Source organism: Melospiza georgiana, chromosome 4, assembly GCF_028018845.1.
Source record: "Melospiza georgiana isolate bMelGeo1 chromosome 4, bMelGeo1.pri, whole genome shotgun sequence".
NCBI lineage: Eukaryota > Metazoa > Chordata > Aves > Passeriformes > Passerellidae > Melospiza > Melospiza georgiana.
In genome coordinates this window covers 20,245,086-20,267,284 of record NC_080433.1, presented here as the reverse complement: position 1 = coordinate 20,267,284, position 22,199 = coordinate 20,245,086, and the positions used below count along the sequence as shown (strand labels likewise).

Here is a 22,199-nt window from a genome sequence, read left to right as displayed (position 1 = left end):
GCTGCGGACGCGCAGCTGCGATGACGGGAGCGGGGGGGCGGAACATCCCGGCTCGCCCTTCCCCGCGGCCCGGTTAACCCGCGGCTGCCCGCCCGGAGCCAGGTGAGCCGGGACGGGACGGACCGGGCTCGGCCGGGAGGCTCCCGGTGCCCGCGGGCGCTGCCGCTTGCAGCGGAGGGAATGCGGGCACCGGGAGCTGCCCCGGCGGGGAGGGCGCGGAGGGGCTCCCGCAGGCCGTGTCCTGCCGGCTTGGAGCCTGCGATTTCCGATCCTCTTCGGAACACTCCCTCTCTATCAGCTCCCTCCCCACCTCCTCGCTGCATCGGGGAGCAGCAGAAGAGCGTGGTCGGGTTTGTGTTTCCCAGGATTTCCCTTTGAATCCGCTCCCAGACAGGCCGGGACACCGCCTCGCATCAATACTGGTTGCCCTGAGATGTTTTTGAAACTGATATTTTTCGTCTGTGTCTAGCACATAGGTTTGTTCACTGAAAAACGCACCCCCCCCCCCCCCCCAAAAAAAAAAACAAAACCAAAACAAACCACCGAACCCTAAACCCGTGAATTCTGCTGTGGAATTTTTTATTTTTATTGTTTTTTTCTTTTCCTCGGGGTGTGGTTTTTAGCACTGGAGAGGGTTCATCTGAATCAATGTGTCCAGCTTTGTAGGGGATGTTAAAAGCGGAGGCATGTGAATGAGCAGAGGAGCCCTGTGGAGGGTAAAAATACCAGCACGGTTATCTCAGCCTGTATTTTCACTCTACACAGCCCCCTTTGCATCTCTTTTGGCTTATTTTTAATGCAGGCTACAGAAAGACAAAATCAGCTCTTTCTAAAAATCGTTGCAAACATCCGCTCCCCCACTCCCCCGGCCTTGCACCTGCAGAAAGGAGGAAATAAAATCTCAGTGCACTCTGCAGGATTTCAGCTTTTGAGGCATCCATGACAGAAGTTAAGGTGTTTTGTTTATTTTTCTATTTATCAGGATTCCCATTTGCCTTGCTTCTGCTTTTAAGTCAGGAAATTTTGCAGTGTAATTTTTAAGAGCAATTACCCAAGTTTATATATTGACACACTCAAATACATTTTAGAAGCATTTGATATTTTGGAAACTGGTATTTATGCTTTAGTTCCAGATGCATGTATTTGGAAGTCAAAACTGAGTGTCTATGAAAATTTGGGGAGTTAAGTATTTTTGGCAGTTAATTATTAGCAAAGCCATGGCTTTTCATTACCATTTTTTACTTATGAGTTTACGAAAATGTAATTCTTGTTAATTCCATTTTTGTTGCAGGAAACAAACTCAAGAGGATGAAACCTAATAAAGGAAAGACTATAACTAGAGAGAGAGACTATGTGTACGAATTCAGTGCTGGAAATGAACATTTCGTGCTTACTGTGCCTCTCAAATTCCCTGTGCAAGAGAATATCAGTCATTTGCATGGACGGCTGATGGTTCTGCACAACCTGCCTTGCTTTATAGAAAATGGTATGAATTGGTTTCTTAAATTAATCTCATGTATCCTTGTCCACAAGCATCTTACAGCTTGCTCTAAGAAACCAAAAGAACAGTGTTTTACTGGAACAGTGTTTACAAAATTGGTTTTTAAACAGCAGAACATCAGAGAAAATTACTGTCAATGCTAGGAAGCGCTAGCAAGGAAAAGGTTTTCAGGTGAAAAACTGTTCTTACAGGTTTCCTGGGTGATTGTTGATGTGTTCTGTTGATGGACCATTTTCTTCTTGTAATAGACCTGAAGGAATCTCTTAGTAAATTTGTAGAAGAGGAAACCATAAAAGATTATGACAGAGAAGCTGAAGTGGCTCTGGAAGCAGTGAAATCAGGAAAAGTAGACATCAACCAGCTGGCAGATACCTGGGCTAAAGCTTATAAAGAGGTAAGATTAAGGCTGGAAAGTTAATATTCAAGGCTTGCTTTGTGAGAGTATGTGTGTGTGTGCAATCACAGTTGTGAGGATTAATTATTACACTAAAATTCACTGCAATTCTTGCAGTTTTTTCTCTTTTTCTGAAAGTGAGCATCAAGTCTTCATCCTACAAGTTCTTCTTAAATTTAATAGAGTAGAAAGATAGAAAATGGAGAGCCAAAAAATGGTGGTTTGTTCATTCAACAGTTGATACTCAAACAAATATAAGCACAAGGCTCATAGTGGCTTAGAATTAAAGCAAGAGGTAATGAAGTGACACTCCTATCCTAAAACTCAGTAGCAGTAATTAAGGTTAGAAGGAGAAAGTGTATAGTTGAGAGAGACTTTTCAGTTCATTTTTTGGGTTCATATTATTTAGGAAGGATTATTTAGGAGGCTTTAGTTGGAATAACGTCTCCAGTTTCACATGGGATCTTAAAAATAGTGGAATGTAAAAGAACTGGAGGAGTCCTAGTGAAAAGAAAAAATTTATGACAAGCCTGCAGTGTTTAAAGAGAAGTTTATAGGAATTGAATTTGCTTCTCATGAAATATAGAAAAAGGTGAAAAATTCCATTAAAAGCTTGCAAAACTGGCATTCTTGGGCTGTTCTTTGTTCAATAAAAATAGCTTTTCTTGAATCAGTGTTGTTGATGGAATTCTTAGTGACATCAGCAGTTAGTCATCCTCACTAGCAAAGCATTTTTGTTTGCACAGCTGGTGTTCTGGCCCTTATCTAAAATTCACCAGGTGCAAATATTATTGTGGATATTGCTGTTCTTTCCAAGCTGGTGTTGTGTGAAAATTGGTAATTCCTTACTGTAGTCCAAGCCTTAATGATTCTGACTTTAGTTGCTTTGAAAGATAAAGAATGGGAGAGGAGAAAATTGAAATCTAAAGTAGAATGCCAGGAAGCTTAAATTAGGGAAGATAATTTAAGTATGGTACAGGCTGTGTGTGGGCCCCCATGGTTTTGCCCCACCATTATGAGGGATCTTTATATGTCCTAAGAGGAATCTTATCCATTAAAATCTCTTACCTTTTCTTTAGACAACATTAGAACATGCCAAACCTGAAGAAACCAGCTGGGATGAAGATTTTGCAGATGTTTATCATGATCTGATCCATTCTCCAGCTTCTGAAATGCTGTTAAACCTGGAACACAATTATTTTGTTAGCATTTCAGAATTAATAAGTGAAAGGGACGTGGAGCTGAAAAAGCTACGTGAAAGGTAGCTTTTCTTTTTTTTTAATTACTTTTTTTTATTATTTAGGTTCTCCTTTCTCTTATTAGATAGGGGTACATGTCACTGGGTGTGTAAAGTCATAGGACAACGTGTGTAGCTTGTATCTGTGTAAACCCAAAGTCAGACAGCACTTGGCTGGCACAAGGGTATTTAGAGCAAGGGGGAATGACTTCAAACTAAAAGAGTGAAAATTTAGATTGGATATTAGGAAAAACTTCTTTACTCAGGGTGTGGTGAGGCCCTGGTACAGGTTGCCCAGAGAAGCTGTGGCTGCCTCATCCCTAGAGGTGTCCAAGGCCAGGTTGGATGGGGCTCTGAGCAACCTGGTCAGGCGGAAGGTGTCCCTGCCCATGGCAGGAGCTGGAATGAAATGAGCATTCATGTCCTTTCCAGCCCAACCCATTCCATGATGTCATTAGGGTTAGCTACCTTATATTACTTTGGTGACCTTCTGTTATTTTCAGTGACTGAAGAGAATGTAAGTTTTGATTTCCAGAAAGTGTTGAGTCTGTGTGGGCACACAGTTGGTGGTAATTGGGAATGGGGCTGTGGCTGAGCCTCATCCTCGATGGCTACAGGGGATGTGCAGGACAGTGCAACAGCAGTGAAGGCAGCGAGCCATGGAGTGCCCGGGTGTGCTGATCACCAAAGGGAACAGAGGGCACACAGGTGCAATGCATGTAAGGTGAGGGGTGTCAAAGGTTGGGCTGAAGGCCAAGATGAGCTGATGTTTGTAGATTTCTGAAGTGATGTTACTCTGTATGGGTTGAAGCTCTCTGAAATGGCATGGTGGCACTCTGTGTGTCATGGTCCTCTCGACAGTAATGTATTCTATGACAAGTTTGAGTCTGGAGTTCTGGAATAAGCTTCCACAGCTGCAAGCTGCAAGTGACTCCTTTATCCACAAGAGGGAACGCGTTGAGTGTGGATTTTTCAAAGTAATTCCAGTAGGTCTGGTTTAGCATTCTGAGTAGCAATATTCCTCTTCAGCTGTGTGTGTTTAAGCTCCCATTAGACAGTGCAAAATCACTTCATGCTATGGTTTCTAATGGACTGAACTGTACGTATTTCTGGTTTGAGGGTCAATGTTGCCAGTAGGGTGTTAGCAAATCTTTTTGCTGCTATTGTCTCTTCTCAAGCATGCATACAGAAGAAAGAGCAGTATTGTTGTAGAGCTCAGGCGTGCTGTAGCTGTGAATTGACTCTGTTGGAATTTATCACATCCCTATGTTGGTGGCAGCTGAGACTGTCCCAAATGAGGGTAAATGATGTTCTGTTTACACAGGGGCTGACTGACCTGACCCTTAAGACCAGTTTGTTTTGTGGATTTATATTGCTAAATCTGTGACTGTTCATTCTGTCAGTAACAAACAACCAAGTTTGTTGTTTTATCACAGCAAAAGGTGTTCTGCTGCCAGTCTTCTGAATTCTGTGTTTGCTTCCCTTTCAGGCAAGGAGCTGAAATGGATAAGGTGATGCAGGAGCTTGGGAAGTCACTGACTGACCAGGATGTGAATTCCTTAGCAGCTCAGCATTTTGAGTCTCAGCAGGTAACTAGAATATGCCATGCACATAATCACCTTAAAAAGAACACTCACATCACTCAAACTATCACTGCTCTCCTGTCAGGATTTGGAGAACAAATGGACCAATGAATTAAAACAGACTACTGCTATCCAGAAGCAGGAATATCAGGAGTGGGTGATAAAGCTTCATCAAGACCTAAAGAATCCCAACAACAGCTCAGTCAGGTATTTAATTCCTCTGTGATGCTGAATTTCAGCTGAAATAGTTCAAAGTATTTGTGTTTGCATAATCTCCTAAATAGAGTACTATAGTCCTATTTATTATGATATGATAATATCTATAAATAATTTGCTTAGGATAATCAAAGGCCAATAGACCATCATAAAGAAATATGTATAATTTCAGGAGTTTCTTCATTGTGTGATGTTACAACATCTCTGCACCATAAAGTGTTGTAATGCACTAAAGTGCAGCTTAACATGAGTGGAATTTCCTCCTGTTTTGCCTTCCTCTCCTATATCTGTCTTTAACACTGTTTCACAAAGCTTTCTGTTACCACCTAAGCATGTTCTGGAGAATAATGGTACTTTAAAAAAATGGTAACAGTGGTTTGAATTAACAACCCTCTTTTTTCTTTCTGTATGTATGCCACTGAACAGCTAAAAATGGAATTTTTTAGCGCGAACACTTGTGGAGAGAGTTGAATGAGAAGCTTTCCTCTGTTTAAGGAAATGGCAGAGAAATTAGAATTTGTAAATTGGGTGGGATCCTTATTCTTTATCACTAGGACACTGCCGCTTGGCGTTTGAAATCAGTAGAATTGCTTGCAAGTTTATAAGAGATCTTTGGAAGTGAGGCACTTTGAAAACAGGAACTTCTCACTAATGCAGTGACAAATTGAATGCTGTTCTTTCATGTATTAGGAACAGTATTTGTTGTATCACTACCAGACAGTTGAATTTAGGGAAAATATTAAAACTGATATCTGAAATGTTTCCTGGGAGTTTGAACACTGTGGAACATTTGAGAAGGTGGTTTTTAATTTCCCGTTTTGTGTGGGAAGAAGAAAAGAAATGCTTTATTTAATAACTTCATAAATAAGGTTTTGGCTGCTGTGAATAGGTTGAAGAGAATTCTTTTTGTTTTCCTTTTATTCCTGCATTCTTATACTATGTTATAACTAGGTATTGTGACTTATTTTTAATTCTTAGTCTTGGAATGCTTTGCAAATGGGCTAAATAATGTAATCTAACAGTGAAGTTTCCTTCTCCTGCTGCCAGGAAGGCAAAGGTGAAACCTCATGAATGGAGCTCATGCTCATAGGTTTGATCTCCTGGTTTCCACAGGTCAGCTGAGAAAACTTGGGATAACTTTCCCAATGTTGTTGGTCTTGAATCAAAATTAGGATTAACTTTTTGGTACTTCTCTAATTATTTCAGTGATGAAATTAAAGTTCAGCCCAGCCAGCTGAGGGAATCTGTGGAAGGAAATGGGAGAATCTATGAAGAGCAAAGGCTGTTGGAAGAAAGCTTTACTATTCATTTAGGTAAGTGGAGTAAACCCAGGTAAAGCTGGTAATTAATAATGTATCCAAAGCAAGTATTATTTACACTATTTAACTCTCAATGTGTATAATCCATAGTTTGGAGTTGTTTTGTGTTTGTTCTTTACATGTGTAAGAGAACAGCATAAACTGTATCAAGCAATGTCTGAAATAGGTGGAAATCTTAATGGAAAATATTCTAGAAGTAAGTTTTTGTCTGTTTTGGTTGGGTGACTCATGTGAAAAAGCACAGCAACAGCAAAGTATATTGCCTAAAAGTGATGCTTTGACTTTTCTTACTTGTGGTAGAAAAATGTGTTTACGAAATTCACTTCCTGAGATCAGTTGACAGTAGAATAGATACTTGCAATTTGTATTTTTGTTTATGCAGTAAAGTCTTCTTGAGCTGTTTTCACCATGTTATGTTGTGCAGGAGTGGTTTAGGTCACTTAAAAAATCCTCAGCAAAGGCATCAGACTGAGGAAGTTTGATACAAATTTGCAAAAGAGCAAAAAGGTTCAAAGTCAAGGTTCACTCTATTACTATGTAGATAAAACACAGACAGGAAAACTGGATTATAACAAAATCTAAAATGATTTAGGCAGAGATGGGCAGCAACAATCCTTCCCAGTATCACAAACTTGGGAATTTGCAAGCTCTGAGAGGCATCTCTGTCAGAGGGAGATGCTGGTGCAGCCTGCTGTGGTGCAGGAAAGCTCCAAGGACATGCCTTAGGACCATGGTCCATAGGGTTGTGAGATGATTGCCTTGAGTCATTTGGAAAATGTTCATCCTCAGGTTGAATTGCTGGAGTTTCCAGAGCTCCAGCAGCAGTGGTGCTGTTCCCCTTGGGCCATGATCAGGTAGGGGATGTTTCCAGGCTGTCAGGGGCTGACTGATGATCTCTTCCCGTCCAAGCAGCTCCCACTTCAGCCACACAGCAGTTCCTGGGATGGCCAGGGATGCCTCAGCACCCAGCTCATTGCACAAATGCTAAGGCCTAGCAGGAGTTCCTGAGCTTGTGGAGCGGTTCTGGGAAGGGTTGGAAGGATACACCACCACATATCAGTATTTCATCCCTAGCCCTGCAGTACTCCTCAGGAGGAATTTCTTCACAGATAGGGTTGGAAGGGTCTGCCCAGGGAGGTTTGGAGTCCCCATCCCTGGAAGTGTCCAAGGAATGCCTGGACATGGTACTCAGTGGGCTGGTGACAGGGTGGGGATTGGGCACAGGTTGGACTTGGTTTTGAAAGTCTGTTCCAAGCTTAATAATTCTGTGATTCTGCAGTAGGAACAAGGCTCTTTTCAGGCATGGGCAAGCCTCACTTTGTGAGAACACCGGTCTTTATTGCTACTTTGTGAATTGCTGATGTGTCTGTAAAACTGCAAACTGAATGAGTGGTTGAGAACTTCCTCTGGGTGTTACTGGTTCCAGATTTTAGGGAAGCACTTTGTGCCCTTCTATTTCAATCTGAGTCCTGAGTTTATGTTGTACTGCACTAAGTTAGTCTTCCACTGGGATTGAGCCACATGTGCTCTGTGCAGGAGCTCAGCTGAAGACCATGCACAACCTGAGGCTGCTGAGAGCTGATATGTTGGATTTCTGCAAACACAAGCGCAATCAGCGCAGTGGGGTGAAGCTGCACAGGCTTCAGACTGCCATGTCCCTCTACTCAACTTCCCTCTGTGGCCTGGTGTTGCTAGTGGATAACAGGATCAGCTCATACAGTGGAATCAAAAGAGGTGAGTCTTCTAATGGGAGGCATTGTCAGGGACAATGAGTAAAATAATAAATTAGAATAAAATCTGGCTGTCTTTTCTCACAGAAAAATATTCTTTGTAAAATTGAAATTCAGTGGAGGGCACTCATGTTTTGCATATGCTATGGCAAAAGGGCAACAAATGCAAAAAGAGATATGGATGAGGATGGAGGATAGTGTTGTGCTGTTATCTCTCATCTCTTCCCTACATTTTGTGTCTGAGTAACAAGCAATATTGAAGAGGACTCCTCAATATTGATTTAGACAAATTTATTATAGGAGTTTCTAACTCTTTCAATACCAGATTATCACAATGAAACCTATTTGCAAAAATGAAAAAGAAATATGCTCAGATTTTAAAGTGATAGGTAAATATATAAAAATACCATGTCCTTTTTATACTGTGAATTTTGTTAAAAATGAACAGTAGGAACATGACTTCCCTACTCCTGGAAAGTTTGATTAATTTGAGTGAGTGTCTTTTGAGTAAGTGGGCACTATGATGGTATTTTCTATCAAGATGAACCAAAGGAACTTCTCTTTATTCCTGGTTGACTCTCCCACTTCTGTCTTGAAGTTTAATACCAAAATTGGGAGTGGGGCTGTGGAGCCTCATCCCCAATGGGTTACAGGGGATGTCAGGACAGGGAACAGCATTGAAGGCAGTGAGCCATGGAGTGCCAGGTGTGCTGACCAGTCACCAAAGGGAACAGAGGGCACACAGGTGCAGTGCATGAACGTGAGGGGTGTGAAAGGCTGGGCTAAAGAGCAAGAAGGGAGGATGCTTGAAGCCCTCTGAAGTGATCTGATGTTACTCTCTATGGGCTGATGCTTAAAGCCTTGGGAAATTGTATGGTGGTACTCTGTGTATGGTGGCTGTCTCAGCTGTGACATCAGCTGCTACAAATACACTTGGAATGTCTTTTTTTGACTATTACTTGTCATTATTCTTGCATGATGTAAAAAAAATGCACAATGGTGCTTGATATTTCCTGGAAACAGTTGTAATCAGGCTTGTAGCAAGAAGGAGAGGGAAGTGAACCAGGAAAACCTACAGTTGCATTTGTTGGTTGCTATTGATGGTTTCCAAGTAGTTTAATTGTAACAATATTATTTTGTACTTGTTTTGCAGGTACTGTAACTGTTTAAGTATTTAAATGAATAACAAAAGGAGAGTATCTGGTTTTATGCTATATTTTAGGCAATGAGAGAAGACAGAAATTTAAATAATGCCATTAAACACAAAATTGCATCTTGTAGCCACCAACTAGATCCTGTAGCCACAGTAGAGGGGAAAGTATTGAGACCATGTCACAATCTGTCAAATAAAATCCTCAATAAATTTTGGAAGAGGAGTCCAGTAGGGCTTTATCTGCTTTTGGAGAGTTTGCCTTTATAGCTGCATTTACTTGATCAGTAGAGTAGAATTACATAAGGTTACTGAGCACCACCTCAGGACATGCATTTCAATCTTATTTTTTTCCTAGATTTCGCAACTGTTTGCCAAGAATGCACGGATTTCCATTTTCCTGGAATCCAAGAACAACTTGAAATTGTCCAGAAGGTTGTACTTAAGGCCAGAGCACAGCGTAGCAGCAAGACAAAAAGACACCACGGTCAGTGACAACCACAATTACCCTCCTTGAAATAGAACAGTGGTCAGAGGGATGTTTGTGGGCAGGGCAGAGTCCCTGCCACTCTTCTGCAGTTATTTCATCTGTAAAATGGAATGTTTGGGTTCATCAAGAAACTGTGTGAAATTCACAGAGAATGTGGTGTTCGGGTGTTGTCTTTGCTGCTCCTTTAAAATGAATCAACTTATAAAAGTTACATTTTAGCAGCATGGGAAGTACATCAGGCCATTCTGCCTTCCTGAACTGCCTGTAGCAGCACAAACTTTATCTGTCTTTATCTTTTTATTGCCATTTACATTTAAATCTCTGAAAATTGCAGAAAAAAAAAGTTCATTACCTTTCCCCCTTATTTTAAAGTGAATGCTGAAAACCAAATAAGAAATAGACTAAATGTGTATTTAGCTCTCTTGTGCTGGCCAAAGTTTTGGGAATGGTTTTCCTTACATTTGTGTTTGCAAGTGGCTGGGAAATGCTCTGACCACATGGTGTTTAGGCAGTGCAGTTGTACATCATGTAACTTTGGTTTCCCTCCAGAGAGCTACTTATGTGATCTCAATGCATCTAGAACATGAACAAATATGAGTACACAGAAAAACAAGTTCCCTTGAGAACCTGCATATTGCTGCATCTCAAGGGAAATGGTGAAAGCTGGTTTTATGCTGCTGGTTTATGTAAATCTCTTAGGAACAATTTTGTTTTAATTTGTTGAAATTAAAAGAAAGTAATAGCAAGATAATATGTGATTGTGGGGGCAGCTTCCAAAGGTTCTTGTTATGTCTGAGAATACTGTTTGCTCTTGTCCAAATGAAGAAATATCATGGGATGGTAAGTAAGAAAGGCAGGGATTTGAGGTAGGATTCAGTTTGGGATGTGTTGAAGACAGCAAAAACTCTTCTACCCATCCCCCTTGCATTTTGAGGACTTCATGGTCAAAATTCAAGCCAGATATCAGTACATGAACCTTTTCATGCCCAAGTGTAATTAACAGAGGATATGATTAATATTTGTTCCATGTGTTCATATGCAGAAAACAAAATCAGTGGGAATGAAGATAAATTAAAGAATATTGAACGAAACCAGTCGAACATTTTGCCGGGTGAGTTGTGTGGCATTGACCCCCTCTTCCTGAAGCAAATTGTGTTTTATACATCCACATTTTTAGCTCTAAAGTCAGAACATAAATTATAAACTGAACCCAAGCTGACCTCAATCAGAGGAGAAGGATGTTCCTGTGGCTGAGGCAGAGAACTGGGTGTCAGGACATCTGGTTTCTATTCCCAGCTTTGCCACTGCATCACATGGCATGGGGCAAATCACTTCTCTTTGCCTAAAATTTCCTTTTGGAATTTGAGGGTGAAAAAAAATAAACCTCTGAGCATCTTGTAGGAAAGGTAAAACTTCAATACTATCAGCTAATTTTATTTTTGAAAATGGCTATATGTATATTACTGCTGTGGTACAGAAAAGCAGTTTTGAGTGGATTTTTTAACTTTCAGAAATCCCTCTCTCAGGGGAAGTATGTTCAGTGTATATTGTGATGTTTAGTAAGGAAAGATGCTGTTGAATTTAAGATGCAGGGGAAGGAGTTAAGTCTGTACAACCCGTGGTTGAGTGAGGGCTTATTAAAATTGATTTCATGACTGTCATAAATATTTTAGTGGGAGTGTATTGTAAATCAACTTGCACCAGATAAATCCAGGTGTCTTGTTGCAGTGGCCTGTGTTACTGCTCGTAGATGGTCACTGCTGGGGATTCCTGCCTGCTTTGCAGTCATCCAGAAGGAGTACAGACCCATTCTGCAGCTGTTCCAGTTCAAAGAAAAGATTTTAACTTCAGTGGCCAGTGGGAATAGGTTTGAAGGAAGATGTTTATTTGTTGACTGAAAAAGTGGGGGCATTGCACACCTGCTTTTCCCTTGACTGTACTGTAGACTTTAGATCTCCAGTGCAAAGGACCGATGGAGAGACCTGGATTTCACTGCCTCTCACCTTTGATAAATGAATACTAAATCTAAAAATACCCCCAACAAGATGTCTTGGTTCCTTTTTTCAAGCAACTCTGTAACTCACCTTCCCACTACTCTGAATTATTTTAAATTCTAATGGTCACTGATCCCCTTGTGTTCCAGTGCCGTATCTCAGTTGTTACATAACCCACTATCTTTTTCCACAGGCTCTGTGCATCCTCTATTTGAACCCATCCTTTTTTGGCCTTTCCGCCTCCCACATCTGTCTGCAATTCCGTGCTTGCATTGTGTATTTTGAGTATTGCACCTCCTCTGGGTTTGTTTTTCTGTTTTGTGCTATATAGAGATCATATCCTGTACTGGCACTGTTATGGTTCATTACACCATGTGGCCATGATGCCAGTGGAACCCATCAAAGCAGGGGAGAGAGTGTGGGATGGATGTAGAACAGTGACAGTCCAAGAGATTTTTAGATCTCCTGTGTATGTCCTCATCTCTGCTGTATATTTGTATTTGCCTTTTATCTTTCTTACACTTCCAAACAATTGGATTTCAGTACACATCACTACTATGATTTCTTCCCTTCCTGCTTTGCCTTATTGTGCAGGAGAGTTCTACATCACAAGGCACTCAAACCTCTCAGAAATCCACGTTGCCTTTCACCTGTGCGTGGATGACAACGTCAGGTCTGTGAACGTGACCGCCCGAGACCCGGCCATCATGGGGCTCAGGAACATCCTCAAGGTGTGCTGCACACACGACATCACCACCATCAGCATTCCCCTCCTGCTAGTGCATGAAATGTCAGAAGTAAGTAAATGGAAACGTTTGGGCTGGTTTTATATCCTTGGATTTTTGCAAATGGTGTGTTTCATGCTGATTTAGGCCAAATGGGATGGTTTCCTCACTCACCACATGGTAGTTGTATATACATGGTGACCCAAATTAAGGAGCCATGTTTTTAATTAAAAACATCTCAGCCAGCTGAATGACTTTTTTATTCCAACCCCTCCTTTTGGACAATTCACTTCCTAGATCCATCTCACTGCAGTGGTACAAGTATTAATAGAAGATGGGACTACACAACTGGTAGTTCTTGCTTAGAAACTGCACCTTCAGAGTTGCTGATGCAGTAGTGATACCAGATCCCTTCTTTTAATTATCATTAGCTGCAAACATTAAAACTAACTTTTGGAAGCAGCAGAACTGGCAAAGCTTGGCTTAGAGTTCTGTAAATCTAAACACTATCTTCTGTAAATCTTCTACCACCTCAGCCCTACACAGGAGCAACCAAATTTCACCTTCACTTTGACCTGTCTCCTTTACTACCTAATTTCTGTCCCTGTTTCCTCTCTAAGTCCCCTCAAATACTGGTTGGGCAAGAGGTAGCATATTGCTGATGCTCTTTGTGTTCTTACTTACTGTGCTGAGTTTTGTATTTTCTTCTGTAGTGGGACTCTGGTGTAGGGCTTGTCTCTCAATCAGCTGTAACATTTCTCAGTGTACAGCAATTTAAAAGTATTGGCAGCCTCTTTTCTCTGTCACACCTGGCTCACAGGGAAGAAAAGGGGTGGGAAGGCAGGGAAAGAAGTGATGGGCAGGGAGTACAGCCATATGCCTCCTATCCTGAAGAGCTGTAAACCTAAAGAAATGAGAAAAAGAAGATACCTCTGTCATCCATGCAAGGATATCAGTAATAATTTCAGTCTGTTGGAGAGGTTTCTATTCTAAATAACCCTTTGATTTTTCACTTTTAGACTCAATGTTGCCTTTCCTTTGTGGAAAGTGGCTGACTCAGAAAGATAAATGCTCACCAGTGGATTACCTTTAACAGTGACAGGTTTTATAATAGAATTTACTGGAACACAGAGTGAAAGTCGTCCTTTTTTGCAGGATCGGGGTCTATCATAATGAAAAGGTAAAAAGACAATAATGAAGCTCCTAAAGGATGTGTTTCCCTACATAAAAGTAGGCTTTTAGGAACAGATTAGATTATTTATGAAATTTTTCATCTGTTGTACTGAGATCTTTCTTTGGGTGCAAATACAAGTAATCAACATGCAGGACAGCAGCCTGGGTCACTCATGGGACCCAGTTGCTGTGTTTCAGACATTTATTAAATATATCAACCTTTTTCTTAATCAAGGTGCCCACTGATTATGTTCTTCTGGTTTTTGTTTCCTTTAAACCTGGCTAGTTTTAGCTTCTGCTTGCATATCTGTATTTTAAACTACAAATAAAGCACACGACCAAGTGTTCAACATGCCTTGAGATGTGTGAAACTGAAGAATTATCTTCTTGTCTAGTGCTGGATTCTTAAAAGATCCTAGTAAAACGATTTACCTTTTGTATTAAGATTTTAAGTGTTAGCAGAGTAAGCAGAAGGTGAGCTGGATGGTAACTGTGTGTTTAGGCACAAGTGCTTTGTATGACTTGCATTAGCAGCTTGCTTATTACAGTGCTTGGCAGCTGGCTGACCTGCTTTGAAACACACAAATCTGTAACTCCTTGTTGAGGGAGAAGTGAGTAATGACAGATTTCTGAAAGTTGCCCTGAACTCGGTGCCTTTGGCAGCCGCAGTTCTGACTCTGCATTTACCACCCACAGAAGAACATTTTTGTGAGGTGGTTAACCAGGAGCCCAGCTGCAGAGATGTTTCCATGCTTCCCTGGGACAGGCATTCATTAGCAGTGTTCTCTGTGCTTTTTCCAAAGGTTTTCTCCTAATGTAGATGGATGAGTGGTGTTTATAGCCTCACAAAAGTAATTACGGTATCACAGACTGCTTTGGGTTGGAAGAGACCTTAAGCTCATCCTGTCCCATCACCTACCATGAGTAGGGACACCTTCCACTCTCCCAGGTTGCTCCAAACTCCATCCAAGCTTTCCTGGAACCTGTGCCAGGACCTCACCACCCTCCAATCTAAACCTGTTCTCTGTCAGTTTGACTGTATTGATCTCAAAGAAGCTGTTAGATTTCATTATTTCTATGAAAAAAAAAAAATATAAAGAGTTCTGTTTTCCTTTGTTTTTCTTATGGCAAGAACAACCAAAACAGATCTCTCTTAAATTAAATGAAGGAAGGAAACTGGATTTGATACCTGAGAAAGGCAAAAGCAGGCAAGTTTGATTTCAGGCCAAGTGAGGTGTTACTGATCACTGGAATCTGCTATAAACTGGGAAATGAAGTGGCTCTAACAGCAAGGCATAGCTAAAAATGCCAGAGCTGGCACCCTCCCTTGATAGCTTCAACATTGCTGTTGTCCACACAGCAGCAGTGACAAAAATGTGACTCTTCAGTGACCTTAGTGCAGTTGTCTCTATTACCATAAATTAAGACAACTTTTTTTTAAAGTGGAAATGAAAGAAGTGTAAGCTGTGTAACAAATATTTATGAACGTGGTTTATGTCCATAGAGAGGTTATGATGGGTGTATTGATCTCAGATTTCTCATCTGAGTTTCCTGGCTTTAACTTTTTATCTGCTCATCCAGTGTTTAGGATTTGCACAGATGCACCAAGTTAAACACCTTGCTAATTCTTACTGAAATTACCCACTGAAGTTTAGTTTGAAATATTTTTCCACATGATGTATGTGGACTTTATGTTTTACTTACTTGATTACAACATGGTTCTGCAAAGACCCAAGCCCTAAGCAGCCCTATGTAGTGAGCCTATAATAAATTAAATTAAAATAAAATCAAAAGGATTGCAGCATATCTTTCTCACTGTGAAAAATATGTGAAAGACCAGTGAAGCTGGTCTCTCTTCCCCCTCTTCTTTTGGTTTTTTTTTTTTTTTTTTTTTTTTTTTTGTTAATGAGTCAAAGAAATCCTAATTGGACAAAATGATTGCATCTTAAAAAGGGTTGAAGTGTCTCTGCTAGTGAAAAACACCCAAAGTTCCAGGTGTTTTTTTTTAACTTTCTTAAAAGCTGTTATCCAAAACTCCCTCTAAGAGGTTGGCTGTTTGCTTTTTTGCTTTCTGATGTCCTTCTCTGTATTTTGCATTCTTGCTTAGCTGATCCTTCATTTCCAGAGAAAACTCATCACCAGAGAAAACTCATGGTGATGTGGTGAATTCATGAGAACTTTGGTGTATGAAGATGGATTAGAATTGAATCACTGCTATGTCATTTTCAGTTCTTTTGGCTTGCATGGAGCAACATTCTGTTATCTCCCTGGATGCCCACAAACCTTAATCTCTGTTCCTCTCAAATAGTCCAAGGAATGGTGTCATATCCTGCTGTGTTGACCAGTCTGTTTAAGGCTCAGTTCCCATCACTGATTGCTCGAAGTGCTCCTGAGAGAGACTGTTCTTCTTAGTTACTTGTTTTTTACTAAGCCAAAGCAGTGATCAAAACCAGCTATAAACCTTACTTGTGACAGAAAGCACACATGAGCAGATGAGTTATAATAAACACCAAGTGTTGCTTCCAGAATGCTTAAAAATTAAAAAAGTCAAAAGGCAACCACAACAAAAGTACAAATCCAAACTTGTCCATCACTGTTCTGATTACTGTGGTGTATACCCTAAAAGCAGCATGTGATTATATAATGAAAGATTTATGAAAAGATATTTCAAACTTACCCAGTTTTTAACATACAATGTATTTTGGGGGATTGCCGGAGATCCTCCCACCTGAGGAGGAACTTTGGCTTTCAGTAGTTGTTTAATGAAGCCACACATCCAGTTTATCAGTTGTGTTATCATTGAGCATTCTTAGATAACCTTGCCTCTCAAATAACTTTGTTTAATCCTGAAATTAAGCTTTCTGATAACAACAGATTGCACTGTGTGTTTGACATTGCAAAATAGAGACTGGCTTTAGTGAAAAAATGTAAAGCTTAAGTGAAAAATATGTAAAGCTTAAGTTTGAAAAGTTTCTTGGAATGATAAATCAGTTTCCACATCTGTATTATTGTATTCAGAGTAGGAAGTGCTCATCTTCATGTTGAAGAGTACAGCAGAAACAAACAGATATTGTTTTCTTCTTCCTGAGCAGTGTTTGCAGTGAGTCATTCTGTCTCTGATGGAATTACATCATCATGGTGTAATTTGCTTTCTGGCATACAGCCAAAAAACGTTTCATGAACTTTAATCTTAAATAATTTTACCCCAGAACTTGTAGCCATATCTTAAACCACTGTGGTTTTCATGTCATGTTTTGCTATTTAAGTTTAGGTAAGGATTTGCTGGCTGTTGCTATCTGAAACTCCTTCATCAGATGCAGATGATTTGTTTGTTCTCACTCTTACCATAAATGCATCTTAAGGAGGAAGGGCTTCTTTCAGTTCCAGTATTAGAGAGAAGGTTTTACTGAAGGTTGTGGGTATGCCAAGAAATATTAAACAAAATCAAGAACAGTTAGAAGTTATCATTGTGCTTTTAAGATGTAGTCAGGAGCCTGCCTTTGATTTGCTGAAGCATGAACCTGTCAATTATCAGTTGAACATTAGACTTTTTCTGGAGCTCCACAGGGGAATGGAACAGCCCAGTTTCCAGTGGGTTTGACAGCATTTTTTTTCAACACCTCAGTTTAAAAATGTTTAATATTGTTCTGACACTGGCTGTCCTAGCAGTAAGGAGTGGTGGTGCTTTTATGGTCATCTGTAAGGTGTGTACACCTGCCTAGAATGTTCTGAAAACTAGGTCCCAAATCCCGCTTCAAAATTATGTTCTAGGGAAAAAAATGTATTGCTTTCAATAATTTCCCTGCTATTCTTGCTGTTAAGATTTGTGGGACATTGAGGTTTTTTATTTCTTCATTTAGGAGATGACCATTCCATGGTGCCTGAAGAGGGCAGAGCTCGTGTTCAAGTGCGTCAAAGGTAGGGGAGTGGAGCCCCAGTGGGATCTGGGGAGCCAGGCCAGAGCAGGGACATGAACTCATTAAAGGGCTGGAGCAGCTCTGCTGTGAGGAAAGGCTGAGGGAATTGGGATTGTGCAGCCTGGAGAGGAGAAGGCTTTGGGGTGACCTCACTGTGGCCTTGCAGTGCCTGAAGGGAGCCCACAGGAAAGATGGAGAGAGACTCTTGACAAGGGCCTGGCATGACAGGACAAGGGGCAGTGGCTTCACACTGACAGAGAGCAGGTTTAGATTAGATATTAGGAAAAAGTAGTCCTCATGACCCAGTATGGTTTTCTCTCTTTCCAAGTGTTGTTTTTACTTTCTGCATTTTTAGAGCTGCACTTAAATAGTTGAACCAGTCACTTTATTTCAACCACCTGCTTGAGGAACCTCTTCCTGTAGTAACTGACCTTTAGTAGTTCACAATGGATATATTATCTATATCATCCACTTCTATTAAACAAGTGTTTTTCTGAGTGTCTTTACGTGCCATGAGAGGATTCCTGTGGCCGTTGGTAGTTCATTACTTGAGCAATAAATTAGTGTGGAGCTTTTTCCCTATAGAATCATCATAGAATCATAGAATTGTTTGGATTGGAAGGCACCTTAAAGATTTCAACCCTCTGCCAAGGGCAGGGACTCCTGTCACTATCCCAGGTTGGTCAGAGCCCCATCCAGCCTGGCCTTGGACACTGCCAGGGATCCAGGGGCAGCCACAGCTGCTCTGGGCAACCTGTGCCAGGGCCTCAGCACCCTCACAGGGAAGAATTTCTTCCTCTTATCTAATCTGAACCTTCTCTGTCAGTGTGAAGCCACTGCCCCTTGTCCTGTCACTCCAGGCCCTTGTCCAGAGTCTCTCTCCATCTTTCCTGTGGGCTCCCTTCAGGCACTGCAAGGCCACAGTGAGGTCACCCCTGTTTCTCAGTGAAAGGAAGCCATGGTAAGAACTCCTGGCACACTGTTTGGAGAAACCCTCACTTCTGTGCATCACTGTGCTGCACAGGAGGACTGATAATTGTGTCCTCAGTGTAGGTATTCTGCAAAACTCATCATTAGATTTTTCTACGTTTCATTCGGATTGCCCAGGTCTGATTTAAAGGTAGTTGAGGACATCCCTAATTAAGGCAGTTCCCACCCTACTTGTGTGTGAAAGCTCCCTCACTGCCTGCTCATGCTGTAACTGCTGGGAAGTATTGCACAGGTTACCCAGACTCTGTCACTGCTGGTTTTTTAGGTTTCATGATGGAAATGGCCTCGTGGGATGGAGGAATTTCTCGGACTGTACAATTCCTGGTACCACAGGTAGGTGAAACCAAAGTCATATCCAACCCAAGAGCCTGCTGGTAAGAAGTCACATGTCAGCAGATCTAGTTGTAATTTTTTTGCTTTTGCCTGCCCTTTTTGAGTGAGTTTAATTTAATCTGTCTGGTTTTGTTTCATTGCCTTTATAGGCAAGGAGTAAGTAAGAGGAGTAAGGGTGAGTTTATAGTTTTGAATACCCAGTAGTATTTTCTGAGATTATGCTAAAATTTCAAACTGGGAAATTCACCTTTACAAGTAGTGAATGCATCACCTTTGAAAAAGGTACTTTTTTCTGTTAATTACTTAATTACATTTTTCTGTTAATTACTCCAATGGTCTAACCTTGTGTTACATAACTTGAGTTGTTTATTAGTCATATTGTCTAACAGCATGGAAAGCTGCAATGCAGAAAGTTCAGTCATGCTTTCACAAAAAAAAAAAAAATTACTCCAGGTATTTGAAGTTAGTTCTGATTTAGATTCTGAAATTATTTAATTTGGAGTTCTAGCTGATCTTCAGAAACAGGAAGATATCCAAAGATGCCCAGCATGAGGTTTGTTCTAAAAAGCAGTAAAAGTAGAGTTAATGTTAGGAAAGGAGTAACATGTATTTCTTGACAAATTAAAAGCTGCTGAGCAAGGAAGAAGCCACAAATAAATTCCAAATTTGAAGCTAGTCTTGAAATGCAGAGAGCAGGAGTCCTGTAGATAACAAGCAGCACTGTCCTGCTTATGTTTGGCAGAAGTAATCAATCCCTGGAACAAGAAATCTACTGGAAATGGTTATGTGGGTGTCACATAAATATACACCCAGTTTTTTTAGGTCAGTCTTTTAACTGAATTTAGTCCGATTGTAAGACAGTTTGAAAATTATTTTTGTTGTCTTCTGAATAGCAGCAATTCTCTTAAATACCAAGAAACAAAATTGAGAGAGACTTAATTCTTCCAAACTACAAAAAGACAAAGCTTACCTGTGTGTTGTTTTTTTTTTTCCCAGACAATTTCAGAGGAAATGTTTTACCAGCTGAGTAACATGCTGCCACAGATCTTCAGAGTGTCCTCCACACTGACTCTGACCTCCAAGCACTGATTTCTGTGAGGCAGTAACCTGTATCCTGTTGGCAGAGGAAGAGATTTAGGAGATTCTGGACTAGGATGTCTCTTTCCTGTGGACTCATAACGCCAGAGTGGCATTTGTTGCAATTTCAAGAATTGTGTTGTAATAAAAGATAAATGTTGTCTGTTCTTGGCTGGTAGCAGCTGATTTTGGCCCCTTGTTTTGTTTCAGCACAGGACTGATGATAAATTTCTCACCTTTTCTGAAAGACATTCATTATAACTTGTAAGAAATCTACAGAAATATATAGGTGATTCTCAAAAATAGGTACTAGCAATAAGAGCTTATGCTAGGACTGGGGTCTTCTGCCTTCTACAAACATTTGCTGAATTTTCTTAGTGACTTTTAAAAGAATATGGAGCACGTCACAATAACCTTTGGAATTTGTCATAGTGACCATGGAATAAAGTTTATTACTGCTGCAAAATGAAAGACTTGAATCAAACATTTACCCTGTTGCATTTTGTAGATGGTGGAAGTGTTTAAAAACTTAATATATACACTTGTGACAACAATTAGAAATTTTGAAGTTTGGTTCTTCCTTTATTTATACTTTTTGCTTTATTTCCAGACTTTGCATTCAAAAGTTTATCATATGAACAACTTTATAGAAACAATAAAGTGTTCTGGACACTGTTATCCAGATAAAATTTGCTGCTTATTCATTAACATTTTATGACTAATCAAAAATGCTAGGGAGACAGCTCAAGATGCAGGTATGAAATTTCTTGGGACAAACTTGAATCCAATCAATAAAAACCCCAATCAGACACCCCCTGCATCCCACTGATGGGGGATAAGGGGGACCCTGGAGCTGCTTTTCCCCCATTATGGACAATCTTGGCACTCAGCTGTGCCAGGAGCTGGAAGCAGTTTTTCCATGGACACAGGGATTGGGATTCTTGGGATTGCCAGAAGCACTGGGAATTCTGAATTCTGTCAGGAATTGGGATTCTTGGGATTGCCAGAAGCACTGGGCTCTCAGCACAGCAGCTGTGGGTGAGGGTTCCATGTGGTGGGATTTCCAAATCCACAGTCCTACTCTATGGGAATCATGGGAATCCTGGCAGACCCGACTTTGAATCAGAAATTTCTTCCTACCTACTGCTGAAATTCTGCACTAGAAACTAGAGAATCTGGAAGCCAATTACTACTCAAATAATTTTCTGTCTTCACAGTTTGTTTTTTTAATGTTATTTAGCTTAATAAAGGCAAAGATTGAAAAGCTCTGTTTTGGGGAAGCTGCATTTAAATTTAAAATTCTCACAGAGTACCAAAGGAATATTCACCATTTCATGATGATTGTAAAGTCACTGTGTAATTAACAGACTCAGCTTAGTATTTTTATCAAGTCTTGCATGCTGCAGGAAGCCATGTAAGTGACCCAGCAAACATCTCTTGCTGAACTGTCAAATACTTTCTTTTCCTCTGCCAGCAGCTTCTAAAGAAGAATCATGCAAGTAACGTGACCTAATTTGGTGTTCTAGAAAAGAATGATGTAAATTCCTCTAGAAGGAGCTGGATTAATCCTGTTACAGCTCATTTTACATTGCTGGCCTTAAACTGAAATCATACTCTGGTCCCAGAAAAGCAAGTGCTCTAACACTGTTCTGTCTGGGAAAGGTGTGGTGGCGGAGCTATTCCTTTTTAGAAGTTGTAATGCTTATCTGTGTGTGAAAAAAAAAAATCTGTGTTACCTACCTATACTAGTTTTATATTTTCCTTTAGTCAAGTAAATCTACCAACAAGGAACACCAACAGTTCTTAAGCAAGCATTTTGCATATACTTCGAGATTTTTTGGTGATAAAAATTATGCCTTGTATTTTTGCCAAAGCATGAAGACTCCATTTAATATAGTAGCACTTGGGTGAAACTGCCACTAATTTCTAGGAAAATAACTCAGCTTTTTGCTATTTATTTTTGAAATGTTTGTTTTCAGTCTTCAGAGGATTGCATCGAAACTTGTCATCAGAAGAACCAATTAGTCTTTGATACTGAAATGAACCAACAAGCTCTAGTGATGAGGTTTTGGAAAGCCAAAATGGAAGGAATGTATGGGAAAACTATTAATTCTGCTTGCCGAAGTGTGACCCTTGTAAATGCTGAATAAGCCTGCCAAAGAGAATCTTTGGAGGATCTGTGACAGAGCATTTGATATTCCCATTTTTCTTAATCTGTTCTCAAGGAAGTGGTGCTAACAGCAGAATTTTAGCTGTCTTTGGAGAAAAGCAGAATATAGAGATGGGCTGACCTAAGCTGTACCTTCTCTTTGGTCTGTGCCTGGCCGCTGTAGAATACAGGCTGCAGTTTATGGTGAAAAGCCACCCTAT

The 22,199-nt window shown here is 40.5% G+C and overlaps 1 protein-coding gene across 3 annotated transcripts; it reads left to right on the top strand.

The window, feature by feature from the left end:
* The first annotated feature begins 30 nt into the window (after nucleotides 1-30).
* On the top strand, nucleotides 31-20,282 carry C4H12orf4 (chromosome 4 C12orf4 homolog). Of its 3 annotated transcripts, none has more exons than XM_058022783.1 (14): nucleotides 31-102; nucleotides 1,292-1,486; nucleotides 1,750-1,895; nucleotides 2,975-3,156; nucleotides 4,622-4,721; nucleotides 4,801-4,922; nucleotides 6,138-6,244; nucleotides 7,787-7,984; nucleotides 9,489-9,617; nucleotides 10,663-10,731; nucleotides 12,209-12,411; nucleotides 17,373-17,430; nucleotides 18,685-18,752; nucleotides 19,749-20,282. In XM_058022783.1, exons 2-14 carry the CDS (start codon nucleotides 1,309-1,311, stop codon nucleotides 19,839-19,841), a joined length of 1,653 nt encoding a protein of 550 aa, XP_057878766.1. In that variant the 5' UTR covers nucleotides 31-102; nucleotides 1,292-1,308; the 3' UTR covers nucleotides 19,842-20,282. The 3 variants fall into 3 exon arrangements, with proteins under 3 accessions (XP_057878766.1, XP_057878767.1, XP_057878768.1); XM_058022784.1 differs by lacking the exon at nucleotides 31-102 and adding an exon at nucleotides 175-476; XM_058022785.1 differs by lacking the exon at nucleotides 31-102 and adding an exon at nucleotides 936-954.
* The last annotated feature ends 1,917 nt before the right edge of the window (nucleotides 20,283-22,199 follow it).